This window comes from Branchiostoma lanceolatum, chromosome 10 (assembly GCF_035083965.1).
Source record: "Branchiostoma lanceolatum isolate klBraLanc5 chromosome 10, klBraLanc5.hap2, whole genome shotgun sequence".
NCBI lineage: Eukaryota > Metazoa > Chordata > Leptocardii > Amphioxiformes > Branchiostomatidae > Branchiostoma > Branchiostoma lanceolatum.
The window spans coordinates 1,904,301-1,923,266 of NC_089731.1; the positions used below are offsets into that span (position 1 = coordinate 1,904,301).

The window sequence follows — 18,966 nt, forward strand, 5'->3', positions numbered from 1 at the left end:
CCTGACTGAATGTAACATGCCTTGTCCTGTATATACTGGGCCCCATTAGAAACCAACTTCCACGAGTTAATGGGGCAACCCAGCTGTCTTATGATGAAATAAATAAATTGGAGGGTTTTGTACGGAAGTCATTGACATCTACAATCAAATTCTATACAATTCAAAGTTTGAAAAATTGATTTCGGTTGACCACATCTCTTTGCGATTACTTTGCGGCGCAAATGGACGACATCCTCTTTAATTAGTTAAAGGTGCGCATCACAATACATAGATTATGTAAACACATTTCCATAGTTCCTTATGACATATTAACTCGGAGTTCTGACATCGGACAGGATATTTAAACATACAATATATGGAAGCCTATCATATGAAATAAATTATATGCCAATCATAGCCTGATTTGCTAAATCACTGACACAAGATGAAACACAGACGTTTACAACAATTCATCAACCACGATGCCAACTAGCTAATTCCTCCCGCGTAAAGCTACTACCAGGTGCCAAAGTTTACTCAAAGGCTGGCAAGCTGGAATGTTCACAACTTGGCCAGCTAGCACCACAATTTAAAAAAAAGGCTTTTAAACACCCCACAACTTTATAACGTGAGATGAAAGATGTGTAAGATGCTGATGTCTTGTCAGGTGTTTTCATACCTTTGCTTTTCAACTAGGGTCAACATCGGTCCACTGCACACGAGAAACAAATAAGGATCAAAATAGCACGCACAATAACACAGCCCTAAAGCAATTCTTTGCATTACAAGAAGCGGAATCTTAATTGGATACTTCTAAGGGTTTTCCTATCATCGTGCATGACAATGGAAGTTCTTCAAATGTTGTCTGTGTCTGAACATCTGTTCATTAAAGTTTGTTTTATAGACTTTAAACAGAGGGAAACTGAACATTAGTACATTTACTGGTTACCAAAAGACTAAAATACAATCATCCGTGTGAGTAAGTAAAGTTGTTACCGTGACGAGTTAGCAAATAAGTTTCGGCAGTAACACAGGTGTACAGCAGGTAAGTGATCATGGGTAGATGGCGTTATCTTCACGTGAACATAAGGGATATTAGTCATAATCTAAGGGAACGCCCAGGCCCTCTGACACCGCATTCCACAGTGCAGTACCTACCATTTTCTGCCTGGTACATAAAAAAGTATTTTGGTGATGATCGTCTTTTTGTAATGTCATAGCTTTAAAGGAAAAATCCAACTGCCCGACTAAACTCAAATCAGTGTGTGTCGATTCAAAGCGCAGTGTTGTTACTGTTCGCGGTCTCAAAGACAGGACAGAATTCGTCTAAACTTAATGATTGATTACCAGCAACTGTAATTACTGCCTGACAATTACAATAGATAATTACTGCCACAAACCATACTTCTATCTCTGCCTACATCAGCACATTCCAGGTGTTGGAAGATTTGATCTTTTGATCATGCAGCTTTTTCCATACCGAGCGGATCCCGGCTCCTCTTATATTCGCGACATCGAACTTACTAAGAACGTGTTTGATACCAGGCAGTTTGGACATCAATGGAGGATGTTGTTCAAACTCCCTCTGCGTGAATGAGCCACAATAGAGATATTGTATAACATGAGTAGACAACTACTTTGATCAGATGGAATCACGTTACCAATGGTTACAAATTGCATATAACATGAGCAGACAACTACTTTATCAGGTGACTTACGTAATTGCCAATGATTACAACTTGCATAATTGATCATAATTGCCGTGCGGGAACAGTTAAATAAGGCCTCTTCCACCCTTTTTCCTACACTCTCGTCTCCAGACCCGAGAAGAAGAAGAAAGAAGATCTCCAGACGACAATCTAGAGCTCACCGGCATCGTCCTGACCAGAAACTCGGTAAGTAGCAGCACTGTAGCAGATCATCTCCTACGTATGCCATGTTTTTAGTTGGAGTCTCTTTTTCTTGCGTTTGTATATTTGTTGTTTAAAAAAACCTCATGCTCATTTATCGGACCGTATGGGGTTTAAAGTTTTGCCATAGCCACAATTCGCCCATCAATGGTCGAATCGCGGTCAGGGTGCCGGATGCAATCGGCAATTCTACCGGTAGATCATGGTATGTAGATCTTCCCTAAATGCGGATATTCGCTTCAAAGACAGCCATAACTTTTCCACGTCGATTAGATTGATCTCACCAAGATTAATGAAGTTACATGAAAACCCAGAATTTACAATTGAGAGGCCATCTTAAGACATTCCTAGCATTCTGGTCGCGATCTTTCTCGACAAAAAACTCTGATCACGATCTCTACCTGTAGAATCGCCGTTTCAGTCAGATCGCCATCTCTACCCTTAAATCTAAACACTATCTCAGCATTATACGGGACAACTCTTATGAGAAGAACAGATTACAACAGCTTCGACAGCGATTCACGGCGCATTCGTCGTAGGCGGCAGCCGCAAGGTTTTGACGTTTGAGAATTTTCAATCAGGCCGTGACGAAAAGTATCCACCGTCAAGGATCGTAGGGCAGCCATTACCGTAAAAAGGCAGTTGTAGGGACAAATCAGTAGCGTCTTTGAAATTCTACAGGACTTACAAATATGGCCACTCCATTCCAATAGAAGGAGAGAGGCCCGTCCACTTTGTATCGAATTTCGCATGGTCTAATTAATTCTAGCTATTTCCTGCTAGCCCGACCGTTTTAGATTTTTTTTTTGAGCACTATAAGGGAATCTACAGCCGGGGCATATTGTCCATGAGTACAGATCGTATCAGTGATACCCAGTAGGGCTGTTTAGAGCGTTATAGTAAGAAGAAGCTGCATTTTGTGCGACATATATGTACGACTATCAGAAGGATGTCCCACGTGATCGTACCCCATGTCGCACGACATGAATGACCGGCCTAGGTGCACACAGAACAGAAGAGGACGTTCCGAAAGTCACTGCCGGGGCCCATTGTGAAAGACACGACAGTTGAGAGCTTTGGGGCGCTCTATCGGCTGCCCAGGAGGGGTTTTTAGAGGATAAAAATGATAAGATGAGGCTGAATTTTGTGCACATGCATGGCTATCGAAAAGATGCCCCCAGTCGTCGACCGTATAACATATCGCACGGCAAATGTGACCGACCCTAAGTCAGGCTTGGTGCACATAGAACGACAGGCATTAGCAGATAAAAACTTGTCGACCTGCCTTTCCCCTGACAACATTTTGATCGTTTATTGATATTTTTTTGCCCTTCGGGTGATATCCCATCGAATTTCCTCAATTTCCCAAACGAGGTTTATCATTTGTGTTTACGAAAAAAATGACGTCGGTTAAACCAAGAAGCTTTAAACATCATCGGTTTATCAAGGCAATGTTTGTACAAATTAGTTGACGAACATTAAAAATGTTTGCTCTTTTGTTTGAGGAAAGGCGTGGACCGTGAATTATCAGTAATTAACAGACAACTCTATAATTGCGGTGTGCGAGTGAGCCTTTGTGTGGGTACCAAGTAACTGCAAGCACAGAGCAATACATCAGGTAATTATCTATAGTCAACTGTATAATTAAGGTAACAAAGCAGCAACACAATGGGCAAATACATGACGTAAATTGCAAAAAGATATTTTGCAAACAGATACAACATGTACAAATGTCTAGAATGCCAAACTCAAAGAAGAAGACGTGAAAGACCAAAAATGAAGAATCCATATGGTATACCATTCTCCGTGTTTTTAGCCATTAGTTCAACCTTCCTGACCACGTAGATTTCATAATGAAGGCAACCTTTTTGTGAAACCTTTTTTTTCTATTCGCACGCTCGTATCAGTTTTGGGCTTTCCAGGAGATGTCATCCATATCCAAATCAAAATGGCCTAATTGTGCATTCGCGAGGAGTCATCGGGTTCAAGTCAATACGACTCGGTCCTTGAAATACTAGTGACGCGGTACAGTAGGAGCAAGTTATCTGCGACCCAGTAAGCTGCGAACAGCCAATGAAAGTTTGTTACTTGAACGAATTAATAGAACAAATTAGAATTTTGATTCTGTCCCAAGCGCTCTTACTATGACACAGCACACAATGTCTCACAGTATTTACTGCAAACAGACATAACATCATGCCTTTGGGTAACTTTGGAATTTGTTTGATAATCTTTCCTCAGAGTCCATCAGACCATTCGAAGATGAAGCTGTCCGTGTGCGTCCTTTTCCTGAGCTGCCTGGTGCTTGCCGCGGCCTTCCCTGCTCCGCGTGAGGAGAGGCTGCAAGGCCTGCTGACCAAGCTGGAAGACTTGGTGGCCGGGATAGGAGGTACGGATTGTTTGTTTGCTTGTTTGTATGTACAACGGTAAATCGCCGTTTGCAGTAGCAAACTCGTTTTTTTAGACTATAGTAGCACTAGCTGCGTAAGATCGGCATGTAGGGTTTGATCCAATCACACCGGGATTGTCCCCTACTTCACATCGCTAAGTGTGGTGGGATCTTTAACGTACTAAAGGCGAGTTAACCCTTAAGCTGCCAGATTTTCAGCCAAGTAAAAATAAAAGAAAATGTTTGATCCCTCACGAAACCCCCGAGACAGCCGGCGGCCCTAACTCCCAGATCTGGTCGGCCCTTAACCCCCCGGGCTACAACTCCCCGGAGCGTTGATTAAGATCGGGCGGGATGACTGCCTTGGGCCGCCGAAGGAAATCGCTAGCCGCCCGGTTCTAGTCTGGGCGCCCAGGGTAGGGGTCTCCGGGTTTACGTCCGGTCGAAAAGGATTCGAAGCCAGGCACTCATTTCCATCTGGGTCGAGTGGAAAAAAATGGCGCAAAGTACACAGGCCCTTAATTTCCCAAGGGCACAACATCGAGACCTGCTCGAGATTCGAAACCCGAACCTTTAGATTCGACAACCCCAACCATACGACCGCCTTGTCACCTGTACATTTGAGCTGTGGTCTGCTGGGTAGATGGACCCTATCATAACTGTGACATACACTTTGTTGTATGTCGTAGACTTATTTTCAATTGTTGTCGATATCACGTGTCACCTATCAGTGCTTCTAACATCTCCTGTATTTCTTCTCTTGTACCAAAAGAACAACTGGAGATGGAGATGGACAAGCGAGACCAGGCTGAAGATACGGACCTGGCCATGGAAGGTACGTCTGAGCTGTTCTGTATTGGTGCCTAAATCCGATCATGACTTCAACATGTGACGTAACGTTCTTTCACATCCAGTTGTCTGTCGTAGATTGATTTGCAGACGAATCTGAACCATAAAAACTGATTTTGTCACAAGGGGATTTTTATTTGCTCACAAACTGCCCATTTATGTCATTACGGAAGCTCGTCAGAAAAAAGAACGCGTTCGAACGACATCCGTCGAAATAACGGCGTCAGCAAGTGTTCGAATACAATCTGACTAATTTACGACGGATAAATACAAAATTCGCCGTTTTTCTCGGTATTCTACGCAAGTGAGTAAGGGGAATATTAATAGTTACCGACACTGTTTAGCGATATCTGGAAACGTTTAACGGCATGTGTGCACGCGTCAGGCTGCCCGCGGGAAGTGAATAGAATGTTAGATCGCCCGAAAATCGCCGAATTTCAAAATCGCCCGAGCGTCGACCGTATTTTCCCATGAAAATCTCGGGTGACGTCAGTAGAACACAAAAAACTAAACATCCCCCATGAGATGGTACCGTCTCTTGGACATGGACGAAGTCAGAATCGACTGATTTGATAAAAGGCCAGTATTTGGATCAACTGTGATTTCTAAAAATCGCCCGAAGCCCGCGTAGTCGACAGGACTGCGGCCGTACTTCGGCCGAAAATGCCTTTAAAGCCCGCGCGCCAACACGTCGGCGGCCGAGCTGTATTTCTTATTTGTGACGGGGGCTTTAGAACGCACCCTATTCTTTGCGGACCTGCGCGATGACATAAACAGTTTCTGAGCACAATCCCTCCTGTGACGTGCCCGATGACATAGCCAGTTTCTGAGCACAATCCCTCCTGTGACGTGCGCGATGACATAGCCAGTTTCTGAGCACAATCCCTCCTGTGACGTGCGCGATGACATAGCCAGGTTCTGAGCACAATCCCTCCTGTGACGAACCCAGTTTGTGTGGTTGAAATATTTTACCACTGCCTCACCTCGGCTTGATATCAGTGTTTTTAACATCGTCTGTATTTTTATCTTATCACAGAAGAACTGCTGGAGATGGAGATGGCGAAGCGGCAGCCACCCCCTAAGACAAGCCATCGAGGATAGGCACGGACGTCCCACCGGGCCCCAGTGAGCAAGGCACCCAAGCTGGAAAGCCTAGCCGGAAATCCGCGCGTGCTATAAAATTTGCTTAAAGTGCTTGAAATACAAGTACGAATAAAAACGTTTGTTGTTAACTGTAACAGGGTAAAATGGTGATTAGGATTTTACATCATTATCGTAGCCTGAAAGTGTCTTCGTTACATCCCTCAGACATCACAGAAACCGAAAACAGCTTCCGACTTATTTGTAACTAATATCAGCAGGGATTTTGGAGGAGATAATCACTGAATAGTATTTGTTAAAGTTTGATAACAATTTCCGGACATGTACGTGTACGTCTCAGAAAGCAAAGAAATGAACCTGTCTGTTTGACAATTGATGGACAATAAAACTGGTTTAACAACACGACCCTGAGTTTGTGTTTTTTTAAAGCGTCGTCAGCCGAGCATGAGGGTGATCCATTCCTGATTTTGAGTTATGGGCAATGATTTTATTCTGACGCATCGGATTTTTATTCTACTGAATGTTGTCCATTTTTGTCTCCTGACTGAATGAAACATGCCTCGTCCTGTATATAATGGGCTCCCCTTGGAAACCAACTTCCACGAGATAAAGGCCAAACCAAGCTGTCTTATGATGAAATAGATTAATTGGAAGGTATTTTAAGGAAGCCATTAACTGGTGGCAACATTTACAATCAAATTCTATACAATTCAAAGTTTACAAATGTGAGGTTATTTGCCGGCGACTGCCTGTTATATATAGAGTTATCTACACAGAATGATTCACAACTCCTGCAAGCAGATCTGAACGCCCTCGTGGAATGGCAAAGCAAATGGCTTATGCAGTTTAATCCGGAAAAATGTTACATCATGCACATAACAAACAAACGGACCTCAGTTGTAACCACCTACCAGTTCTGTGGACAGGCTCTAGCAACAAGAAAAAGCCACTCATACCTAGGCGTTACATTAACAACTGGACTGAAGTGGGGTACCTATATTAACAAGGCTAAGCAGACGTTGGGAGTGATCAGACGTAATTTGTGGGCATGCCCAGCAAAGGTAAAAGCACTTGCATACACGTCTCTAGTAAGACCAAACCTTGAATATGCTGCAACAGTATGGGATCCATACACAAAGAAAGACAAGGATAAACTGGAGAGGGTGCAGAACCAAGCTGCCAGGTTCTGCACGAACAACTATGACAGGTGCTAGTGTCACTAAAATGAAAACAGATCTGCAGTGGAAGTCACTTGAAGACAGAAGAAAAATATCCAGGCTTTGTATGATGTACAAAATGACTAATAAACTTGTGGATGTACCGACTGATAATTACCTAATACCAGCCCAGAAGAGGACAAGAAATAGTCATGCCTTTAAGTACCAGAGTTAACAACCAAGTATTGATGTGTTCAAAAATTCGTATTTCCCGAGAACCATAGTAGAAGGGAACTCGTTGTCATCAGATGCTGTAGGAACACCATCACTAAATAGCTTCAAAGAACGATTGCAGTGAGATGTGCAAAAGTTAGGTGTGACAGGCCGTTCAGTGTAATATAACCAGCTGCTGCCGCGCCGCGTGCCTGTGAAGCTGGTGTGTTACGCCGAAGGGCGGTTGTACCGGCTATACAGATACAGATTGATTTCGGTTGACCACATCTTTTTGCGATTACTTTGTCAATTGCACGTTGCAAATGGACGACATTATCTGATTTGGTAAAGGTGTGCATCACCCTACATAGATCATCTAAATACATTTCCATAGTTCCTTATGACATCTTAAAGTGGAATTCTGACATCGGATATTCAAACATACAATATAAAAAAAAGCGTGAAAAAATCGTTTTCTATCTATGAAATTCGTTGAGCGCTCAGTCAAGGAGGTTTTATATAGAAGGCCTTCTATATTGGTCAAATTTTACGTCCCCGCGTGGTCATAGTGATGTCGGCGCGTGGTCGGCGCGTGGTCGGCGCGTGGTCGTAGTGATGTCGGCGCGTGGTCGGCGCGTGGTCGGCGCGTTGACGCAGCCCTGATGGAATGGGGATGTTACCGATGGGAACATGAAGACCTACTCACAGTACTCTTCCCGACTGGTGATGACGTAGGGTATGACGACGATGCCGTCAGAGTTTTTCGGCCATTTTTTCCTCTCGCTCCTGACAGCCGTTAACCTGAGTGTCATCCTGTTTCAGTTCCAGGCTCTACCTTTAGACTCTACCAGTCTCCACGGGTCGCTGGGAAAATAGTAGAAATTGGCCAAATAGAGTCAACTGTATGAAGGGAGTCGGCTATGGAGATAGGGTCAAAATTTTTTACCCTCCATGGCAAATGTTCTCTCTATAGCCGACGCGGTTAGTCTGGTAGAGACTACATGTACTACCTTTACCAAATGGCGAAGCAGCGAAGTTGCGTTACCGCTTGCGCCACGGGGACATGTCATGCACGCTTGCTAAGATTCCGTACGAGTCAATAAGACGGTCTTAATCTCCGAGCAGATCTTCCGGCAGAATCGTTTGATAGGCGTTTGCCTACATTAGGTTATTAATAAGTTTAGTTATTAATAAGTTTATTGTAAGTTCTTGCCCGTAGGCCAATTGCAAGTACATGTAACATGAAAGAACGGACAGACAATATATAACAATACAGCAAGTAACTATTCTAGTCTAAATACTAACACTTAATTCTATCTTATTTGGATTTGAGACAGTGGAAGACGAAAGATTCGACTTTTTCTAAAATATGTGGGTTTTGTGATGTTAAGAGGAGAGTAGTTTTCCTTTTGTCTGTTAACATGGAGAAATTAGGATGAAATTTGGTGACCTCTTCAAACAACGCCTTTCTTTCTTGAACGTAGAAGGGGCAACTTGAAAGAAAATGTGTTTCGTCTTCCACCGTGCTTGACATACAGTATTTACAAGTTCGTTCGTACACAGGTAGCTTTTTGTACCGCCCCCTCTCTAATAACATAATAACATCCTCTCATGTTGGAAGTAGACCTCTTATGCATTACTGCAGGATGGATAACAATTTGGACGGATCTAGACATCTTTTATTGGTAGTACAAATGATCTTGCATTAAAAAAGAAATACTGAATAAAAAGACTCTTTGTACACAACCAAGTGATTTATTCAACCGACGTTTCCGTGACCGTCTGTCACTTTCCTCAGGGCAATTCTGGCTAGTTCACATTGCACTGCAGCACAGGTGTCGCTGCTTCTTATAAGTTGTCATTACATAATCAATTACATCTTGGGAACGCTTGGTGCATTTTGGCGTAGTCCGGTGAGATACAGTAGAAGCCGCTTAACTGCACACCCCATTTGCCAGCGTATTTGGTGCAATTATCCGGCTGGTGCAATAATGCGAAATTGCCCAGCTGGACCGGTAGTACACTATATCATACAGGAGGTGAATAGTTTATAAACCTTGGTGTGCTGAATGAACTTGTTAGTACGCATTTAGATGTTAGAAAGCTTTCGTTATACAGGAACAGTGCGGTAACACCGTAGATTCCACCTCTTGTTAGGGCCACGTTTATGTATTAAAACAGTAAATTTCAAATTCTCAGGAAAGACATCTCAGGACACAGTGAGTGAAATCAGTAAGCGCCAGAGAGGCCCATGTCATGTTTGGACAGATTAGACTGTGTACATCATGGTAGTGAATTACTGTACAATGGACTAAAAAGTTTAAGTACAAAAGAAAGACAGGAAAAGTGCGCTATAAAACCATGCCGACCCCTGCCGTCAGAGTCCAGCCGGCCAGAAGACCCGCAGCAGTCCACATGGAGGCTGACATCCCGGCACCGACGGAAACCGGCCCCGCACATGCGCAGCACACCCGGGCCAGGGCGGACACCAAGTAGTTCCAGAAGAACACCTGGGGAACAGACCAGAAGCTGAGGATTTTATGCGAAGCTACAGCTACTAAATCATAAACAGATCTTGTCTGAATGTATGACCACGTTATGTACACAGTAGGTAATCTGTTTAGAATGGTGTGCGCCTGTACCGAGTCATGGTTTAATATAGTGTCATGGGTGTTTATAGTATTGTTGTCAGTATTCACCGAATGTTTGATCATAGCGTGCACTGTAGTCTAACCTATTTAGAGCGGAGGAGCGCCTGTACGCAGTCTGGGCTCTGCATAGTAAATAGAGCTATAGAATTGAAGGTACGTCTGCTGTTAGAGGGAGTTAGTGTTGTTTAAGTAATTAATATTTCTAGCCTGATCTGTTTCGAGCGGAGGTGCACATGTACGCAGTCTGGGCTCTGTGTAATGGAGAGTTCTAGGATTGAAGGTACATCTGTTGTTACGGAGAGTCAGAGTTGCTTGATATTTATCTCCATGAAAAATCGAGATATAGTTTTGGGTGTGTCTGTGTGTCTGTGTGTGTGTCTGTGTGTTTGTTTCCGGACTACCGTGTAAGCAACATAACTCAAGAACCTCTTGATGGATTACAATGAAATTTGGTATGTGGGCGGGTGTTGTGAAGGCAAAATTCAAGGTCAATTTTGGGCCCCCTGGTATGTGACCTTGGTACTGCAGCAGAACATGTTGTTTTTGTCTGACCTGTTTGGAGCGGAGGTGCGCCTGTACGTAGTCTGGGCTCTGTATAATGAATAGAGCTAGGACTGAAGGTACGTCAGTTGTTTAAGTCTGACCTGTTTCGAGCGGAGGTGTGCCTGTACGTAGTCTGGGCTCTGTATAATGAATAGAGCTAGGACTGAAGGTACGTCTGTTGTTTAAGTCTGACCTGTTTCGAGCGGAGGTGCACATGTACGTAGTCTGGGCTCTGTATAATGAATAGAGCTAGGACTGAAGGTACGTCAGTTGTTTAAGTCTGACCTGTTTGGAGCGGAGGTGTGCCTGTACGTAGTCTGGGCTCTGTATAATGAATAGAGCTAGGACTGAAGGTACGTCTGTTGTTTAAGTCTGACCTGTTTCGAGCGGAGGTGCACATGTACGTAGTCTGGGCTCTGTATAATGAATAGAGCTAGGACTGAAGGTACGTCAGTTGTTTAAGTCTGACCTGTTTGGAGCGGAGGTGCGCCCGTACGGAGACCGGGCCCATGCTGGTGGACAGGGTGAGGTACTGCCGGCTGTGTTGGTCGTACTGAGGCCACGTCACGGGCAGGTCCTGCGAGTTGGGGTTCCTTCGGACGGAAAGATGGAAAGAAAAGTGATCTCGAACCAGTTAAGCTCAAATGAACTCAATGAACAGATGAGCTAATCTTCCACTGGTCGTGACAGAGAAAACAGACGCTATATACAGTGTTTACAGGTTCCTTTCTACGGGGAAATTCCCCTTAGCTAGCTCTTTTCCACAAGCCCAATGAACAGTGGACTTCGGCTTAACGTTCCGTCCTAAGGACTGCGACCCTTTCCGGTACCGCGCATGCCGGGTGAGCGACACAGCCGGGATCGAACCCGGGGTTTCTAGTTCCAGAGGTAAGATCGCTAACCACTGGACTAAGCACGCTACACGAAATATGTTTCGATTTATGTATCAAAGCTGCAATTTACAACACAAGAAATTGGACTTATCCATAAAGTGATTAAATCTATCAAGGAATGACCGATCCACTGTACTGCCTCTTTTACCAACACAGATGCACATTCAACAGATGATATTAAGTGTGCTCAGTGCCCCAAGAAGAAGAGAGCAAGAAAAAAACAAGACTAGGAAGAGGAAAACATAATTACCAGAGCATTAAGTAGCCGTGCAAGATTTGGTCGCTATCATCAGTTTTCGCATGTGGTTTTGTAAATCACATAATGTACAATGTTTGATGTTTCTGTAGGCTTAATCAGTACCTCCAGGAAATTCACCTCTGCCTAATGCGTACAAAACGCTGCAGTAGTTAACAAAAAGCAAAGGGAATAATCGTTCTTGTTACCCACATGTGTTTGATGTTTCTGTAGGCTTCATCAGACATTACAAGTACCTCCAAGACATGTGACTCTGCATAAAGCGAATGAAACCCCAGAATTACTTCACAGAAAGCAAAGAAAAAATTCTATCTTTTTGTTACCCTGTTTTGGCGAAGTTGGACCACATTCTCCTCATCTGCAGCCCCAACAGTCTCTCCTCATCAGTCATCATGTCGGTGACGTCAGACGGCCACAGGTAGTAGTTCTCCTCGGCATGGGCGGCCCCGCCTGGCGATGGAAATGAATTCTCATTTTTTTTCTAGAACGTTCAATCAGTTCAAATCATGATTCTACCATCCTTTCATTCTATACTCAAATACTTTGGTACTCTTTGGAATAACACTGGGTTCAGTTTCTGTTTTTCTATCATAAACATCAATCGGGTCACTTATCGATAACCATTGCGTCACCCACACTCTTACTCTTCTGTATTTTTGGTTCTTTAACACACACGAAAACATAATCAAATTATATATAGAAAATCTATTGAAAGCATTACCAATCCATGGGTGATCGAAGAAGCTGGTCACGTGATCAAAGTTGTACAAGTACGTAGGATTCCCCGCGTTGGCGAACTCTCGCGCCATTCGCGTTGTCGGGGCAACGAACAGCCAATCACCGTACATCCTCATGAAGTCCATCTGCAGGTCACGTGGGGTTGCCGAGGCGTCAGTTAGGTACTCAAACTTTGCCGCGTGGGTAATCTGAACCAGGTTTGTGTTGTACGCCCCCATGGTGTACTCCAAGTGTTCTTTGAAGGTGTCTTCGGACACGATCTTCTCGTTCAAGTCGTTGTAGAGGACGATTCCACCTTCCATGCTGGTCACCCCGAGAATGTAGTCCCGGGCTTCCACAGATCCCTCCGCGAAGATCTCCGCCGGTGACGTAGGCAGGAATGTTCCATCTACGATGGGGGTGAAGGAGATGTGAGAAGGGCTCTGCACGGCTGAGGAGGCTGTCAGAACGTCTTGAGCCGTCTTAGACTTCAGACACGATACAAGGGCCTCTATCACAGCATCGGATCCTCCGTCACAGCCCAAGGACTGAGCTAGCCGTCTGGCGTCGGCAAGTGCAGACTCCTGCATGTGGGAGCAAAAAGTAACATTCTTCTCAAAACGTGCTTCGTCTTTTTTTACGAACTAATTCTACAGAACGTTTAGCAATCTCGCTAAGAAGGAATTTAATCAGCTCTGCATTGTGATTTCATGTAGAAATGCTCTATCGTCCTTTGAATGAATTTTTGATACTCTCAAATCAGATTCAGGTCTCAAGAGGACACCAATCGTAAGATTAAAGGTTGACATTGGGTCGAAGGCAGCCAGATATCGTTGGACAGCCGGACGTTCAGGGCCAATGTTAAGGCTAGAGTTAGAACTGAGACAGAAAACTGACCTTGGTTCCGAGGAAGCCCGGAGTGAAGGGAGACCCGCTCTGTGTGATGGCACGGCGGAACAGGTCAGAGTTCAGGGTCAGGGTTAAGGCTAGAGTTGGAACTGAGACCGAAAACTAACCTTGGTTCCGAGGAATCCCGGAGTTAAGGGGGACCCGCTCTGTGTGATGGCGCGGCGGAACAGGTCAGAGTTCAGGTTCAAGGTTATGGCTAGAGTTAGAACTGAAACAGAAGAAACTGACCTTGGTTCCGAGGAAGCCCGGAGTGAAGGGAGAGCCGCTCTGTGTGATGGCACGGCGGAACAGGTCAGAGTTCAGGGTCAAGGTTAAGGTTATGGCTAGATTAAGAACTGAAACTGAAGAAACTGACCTTGGTTCCGAGGAATCCCGGAGTGAAGGGGGACCCGCTCTGTGTGATGGCGCGGCGGAACAGGTCAGAGTTCAGGGTCAAGGTTAAGGTTATGGCTAGATTAAGAACTGAAACTGAAGAAACTGACCTTGGTTCCGAGGAATCCCGGAGTGAAGGGGGACCCGCTCTGTGTGATGGCGCGGCGGAACAGGTCAGAGTTCAGGGGAGACAGGAGGTGGAGACTCACGGCCATCCCGCCCGCAGACAGCCCGAATATCGTGATCCTGTGTGGAAAATATCAATTTCAACGTCCTGTTACATTTATCTCCGCTTGTTCAATTGAATTCAATGAGCTCCGTTCTGTTGATAGATTCAATTACATAATAGGAGGTGATAATCCTTACTGTGTACAGATAGGTATATACATCAAAGAATGTTTGGACATTAGATCAAGCAATGTAGAAGTATATGAAATTTCGATATGTTGCTCTATCCCATATGATTGTGTGTTTAACTAATCAAACTCATTTGTATGCACCTATTCGTTTGTTTGTATGTATGTATGTAGTAGACCCTTACGAAAGTCGCTGTGCTTTTGTTGTGTCAATAAAGATCTCCTTCTTTATCTAATTGTACGTTCTTTTCTATCCTGTCACCATAGCTATCCCTTCACAATATCCCTAGATAGGTCGGTTACCCTTGATTCTGCTTGTATGTTATAGCCGAAGCCACATGACAAAATAGAGATATAAACGTTCTTTGACTCTTGACCTCATAGAAATCGGTCTGATAATTTTGCTCTCCTGGCATCATTTTCTCCCTCTCTGTCTTTTTTTACTTTGAGGACATATAAGAGGTTTTTTTTTAATTGGAAACTCAAACAAAAAAAGCAAACAGCGTCGGAACTTGCCTGTCTCCGTCCCCTCCGAAGTTGGCGATGTTTTCCCTGACCCAGCGGATGGCCTCAGTCTGGTCCAACAGCCCCGCGTTTCCCGGGGCATGATGGTCCCCCGTTCCCAGGAACCCAAACACACCAAGTCTGGACCGGGGAACGAGAGTTTTTATACGCAGTCATAACGTAGGTCTAAGTCTAAAGTATATCTGAACATTCTGTATAATCATCTTCATTCGAGATGTTTAGTTAATCTCCTGGTTGTTGAAGGGAAAGTCTCGAACGAAGTAGGATGACACTCAGGCTTAACACAGCGAGTGTGGTATGCAAAACATCTGAACATCGCCAGACGTCGCTCTTAAAGAACTACGGATGACGTCCCCACCTGTAGTTGAAGGTGACGACGATGACGTTTTGCTCGGCAGCCAGCTGGGTCCCGTTGCTGCGCGAACCCGTACCGACCTGCCAGCCGCCGCCGTGGATGTACACCATCACGGCTAGGGGGTCCTGCCGAGGAAAAACTATACGGTGATAATCGTGGATATAACGGCACACCTAGGGGGTCCTGTCAAGAACAAACGATACGGTGATAATCATGGATATAACAGCATACCTAGGGGGTCCTGCCAAGGACAAACGATAAACGTAATAATCATAGCTATGCTCAACATACCTTATCAAGACAATCCACACATACACAGGACAGGCACACACGTGAACGCTATGCAAAACAAAACCTTCTGGATAAGGTAATTAAAATACACCTACAGAATATTCAATACTATAAGCTCCACCCCACCTCAGCGCCAGAGCTCCTGACTGGTGCATACACGTCCATGTATAAACAGTCTTCGCTCCAGTCCCTGTCGGCTGTGTAGAACGGCTCGGCAAACCCGGGAAGGTACATTCCCTCCTGCGGGCAGGCCGCCCCGAAGGCTGTCGCCTCCAGTACCCCGTCCCAAGGCTCGGGCTCAACCGGCGGCATGAAGCGCAGGTCCCCCGTCGGCGGCTTGGCGAAGGGCACACCGAGGAACGTGCGCACGGCCGCGCCGCTGTAGTCCGCGGTGTAGCCGGAGATTCGGCCGTGCTTTGTGGGCACCACCGGCTCCTGCGCCACACAAGATGCGGACAAAAGCAAGGCGGAAAGTAGGAGGTTCGGAAAGGTGTTCATCGCTGCGGGGTTTTTTTTTCCTAAGAAGGGTCATCACGACAAAACACAAGAACGAACTTTGGACTTTTCAGTTAAAGTTTAACCTAGTGACAGGAGATGAGGCACAGACCTAGCCTCTACCAGACTCCGCGGATCGCTGGGAAAATAGTAGAAATTGGCCTAATAGAGTGAATAGTATGCCAAGGGTAGTCAGCTTTGCAGAGAAGTTCAATAGGCTTCTCTGCAAAGCTGACTACCCTTGGCATACTATTCACTCTATTAGGCCAATTTCTACTATTTTCCCAGCGATCCGCGGAGTCTGGTAGAGGCTAGCACAGACCTACCACACACACACACACACACACACACACACACACACACACACACACACACACACACACACACACACACACACACACACACACACACACATACACACACACATATATATATATATATATATATATATATATACATAAATTTATTCAATAACATATAGTAACACTAGGTATAAGCGCTCTTCTACACAACTTGTAAATGTTTGTTTCTTTGTTTCTTTGTTTCTTTGTATACACGTGCATCGTAATCTTAACAGAGATTATGATAGGAGAATTTCGGCATGATAAAGTGAATAATCTACCAGACAAGTTAGTCCGCCAATTAATCATCAAGATGTTGATGCATGCGTCTATTTTCGGCACGGTACCTCGACTTGATCCCAGTTGGCTCTGTTGACCCAAACGCGGCTCTCTGTGTACGATAAGCATTGGTCTTCTCACCTACTGGCCGGGACGGCCTTTAGGGCCGATTAGGTCTGGTTGTACCAAACCTTGATCAACCTTGTCTTTCCAGCTAACTTCTCTGTGATGACAAACTATTTCCACAAGTTGGCCGCATAGTGATTAAGTGCGTGTGTGACCGATTACCACTCACACCAGACAGACTAGACCAGACACTCAATAAAGTTCAAATTCATGACTTATTTCCCGGTACTCTTCTGACTGTACTCCAAAACTACAAGTTCGCGGGTACATTTCCTGGTACACTTCCGACTGTACACAACAACGATAAGTTCATGACTACATTTCCGGTTACTCAACCAGACATTGGACGATGATTGAACCAAGAAGACCAGACACGAGCGACGTCACTTCCGGGAGCCCATCCCCATATATGGACAGTCCCAGTGACGCGTCATAAGTCCGTTAGCACCAGTGAAGAGGAAGCCACGCATGTACCGCTAGCTGTAGGTGTGAGACCATGTTTACCCCTGTCTGTTTGCTGATGCTGGTCTCCAACTGTGTACTGGTACACACGCAGGTAATGTGGATAGTCTATAACAAATGTGGATAATCCGTAAGTTGTAGCAAACGTACAAAGTACGTTGAGTTAGCTGTATCAATGTATCTTTTGGAGGGGATTATGATATCAAGAAGTTGACTTCCTTGAATACATTACTATAATGTTAAATCCCTCCGTCTTTGAACGTTCTTATCATGAAAGTAACTGAAACCGTCAATTTTATTTCTCACGTGAGATTCTACCAGTTTTCAGGTGTTTTGAACTTTACCAGTACCATAAGCTTAAAACATATATAGACCACATTATAAAGATTTCACCAAGAAGTTATCGTAATGAAGGAGGCTTCAAATTAGTCGCTGTCGTCAGAACTATACTGTGCGAAAACCCGATTACAGTAGCTGTTACATGTATCAATATAAGAGTATTAATTTCATACCAAAATATGAACGTTATTTGTATCATTGACTAGGGCCAACGTCATAGTAACGGTATTTGATATGCTAAGCCTTGTCTTATTTAACAAAGACACTACGTACAGTGCTTATCAACGTATTGACAAGTGACTGTTCTTGATCTTGGCTAAGATCTTGCTTGGCACCCACCAAGTCTATGTCACACCCTTTAAGATGATTTCTTCCGTATGTCTAACTACAACCCAGCTATGTCGGAATCTCGCCTTAAGTGATTCAAACTAACCCACTAACCAGACGCAGATGCCAGGTCCTTCAACCCTTCTCTTTAAACCCTTAAGCACGTTGTTCCGTTCCAACGCGTAATGTGGCGTGACATCAACAGCGGAGAACAAAGCACGATCACTTCGTCGCATGCGGGCCTCTGATCAGGAGCTCAGATTTATTGGAAGTTACGCGGTGGTTTAGCGTCTCAAATAATGAACGATGACAGCAAACAGACTGATACCTTTACGAAAGTGGGTTAAGAACATGTTCCATTGTAAACTCGAGATTAATAGCTCTAGCGCTCATAGTTAATGAGATAGCAATCAATAATGGGGATGAATCTTGTCGTGCGAGGATTCCATTGCCCATTGAACGGTAGAATTACTGTCTGAGATTCAGGGTTCATGTAGAATCAATGAACAACTTGGGTTAAGATAATTTCCCATTAAAGTGTGAAGGTCGATAATCTGACAACGTACACTAGTTCAGATTGATTACACATGCATATACTGTATCACCAATAGAGATAAAGTGTATCACAGTGTACTTCGGCTAAGATGTACATGTCTTCTTATTTTCTTTTAAAAAAGAAGGTTGTGACCTTAACAGTAGTAGGTCAAATAGTTACTAAAGGTTCTTATCATAACAGTTATCATCTGAATAACTTACAAACGGATACAGTAAGACACCATTACTGAATACTACCGAAGTTAAACGTTTAAGTCGCGTCATCGCTTCAAACGGTTGTATTCACTTGAAACTGAATTGAATGTTGAATAAAAAGACTCTTTTTACACAACCAAGAGATTTATTCCATCGACGTTTCGGTGACCATCTGTCACCTTCTTCAAGGCAATTCTAACTGGTTCACATAGCAATGCAGCACAGGTGTTGCTGCTTATACGTATTCATGAGATGCAAACGCAAAAGAGTCTTTTGATTCAGTGACTTACCAACCTGATGAAACTATTCACGGATAAATTGAGTGTTGTATCTTTGAGACAAAGGGTGTTTTCTAATCTTCACTATCTCTACAGATAAGCT

General features: G+C 44.3%; 1 protein-coding gene across 1 annotated transcript; it reads right to left on the reverse strand.

Annotated features, from left to right (window-relative positions):
• Positions 1–9,331: 9,331 nt before the first annotated feature.
• Positions 9,332–16,034, reverse strand: LOC136443821 (pyrethroid hydrolase Ces2a-like). Its single transcript, XM_066441187.1, has 9 exons — positions 15,593–16,034; positions 15,179–15,300; positions 14,812–14,940; positions 14,050–14,185; positions 13,675–13,866; positions 12,663–13,242; positions 12,265–12,391; positions 11,262–11,385; positions 9,332–10,108 (listed from the first exon to the last, which is right to left on the reverse strand). The coding sequence occupies exons 1-9, from the start codon at positions 15,962–15,964 to the stop codon at positions 9,950–9,952; spliced, it is 1,941 nt and encodes a 646-aa protein (XP_066297284.1). The 5' UTR covers positions 15,965–16,034; the 3' UTR covers positions 9,332–9,949.
• Between the last annotated feature and the right edge of the window lie 2,932 nt (positions 16,035–18,966).

Coding starts and splice junctions, on each gene's coding strand:
- LOC136443821 (XM_066441187.1), bottom strand. CDS start 15,964: ATGAACACCTTTCCGAACCTCCTACTTTCCGCCTTGCTTTTGTCCGCA. Junction 14,186..14,811: donor TTCGGAGGGGACGGAGACAG/GCAAGTTCCGAC, acceptor TTTTCCACACAG/GATCACGATATTCGGGCTGT. Junction 13,867..14,049: donor CGGGATTCCTCGGAACCAAG/GTCAGTTTCTTC, acceptor CCTTGACCCTGA/ACTCTGACCTGTTCCGCCGT.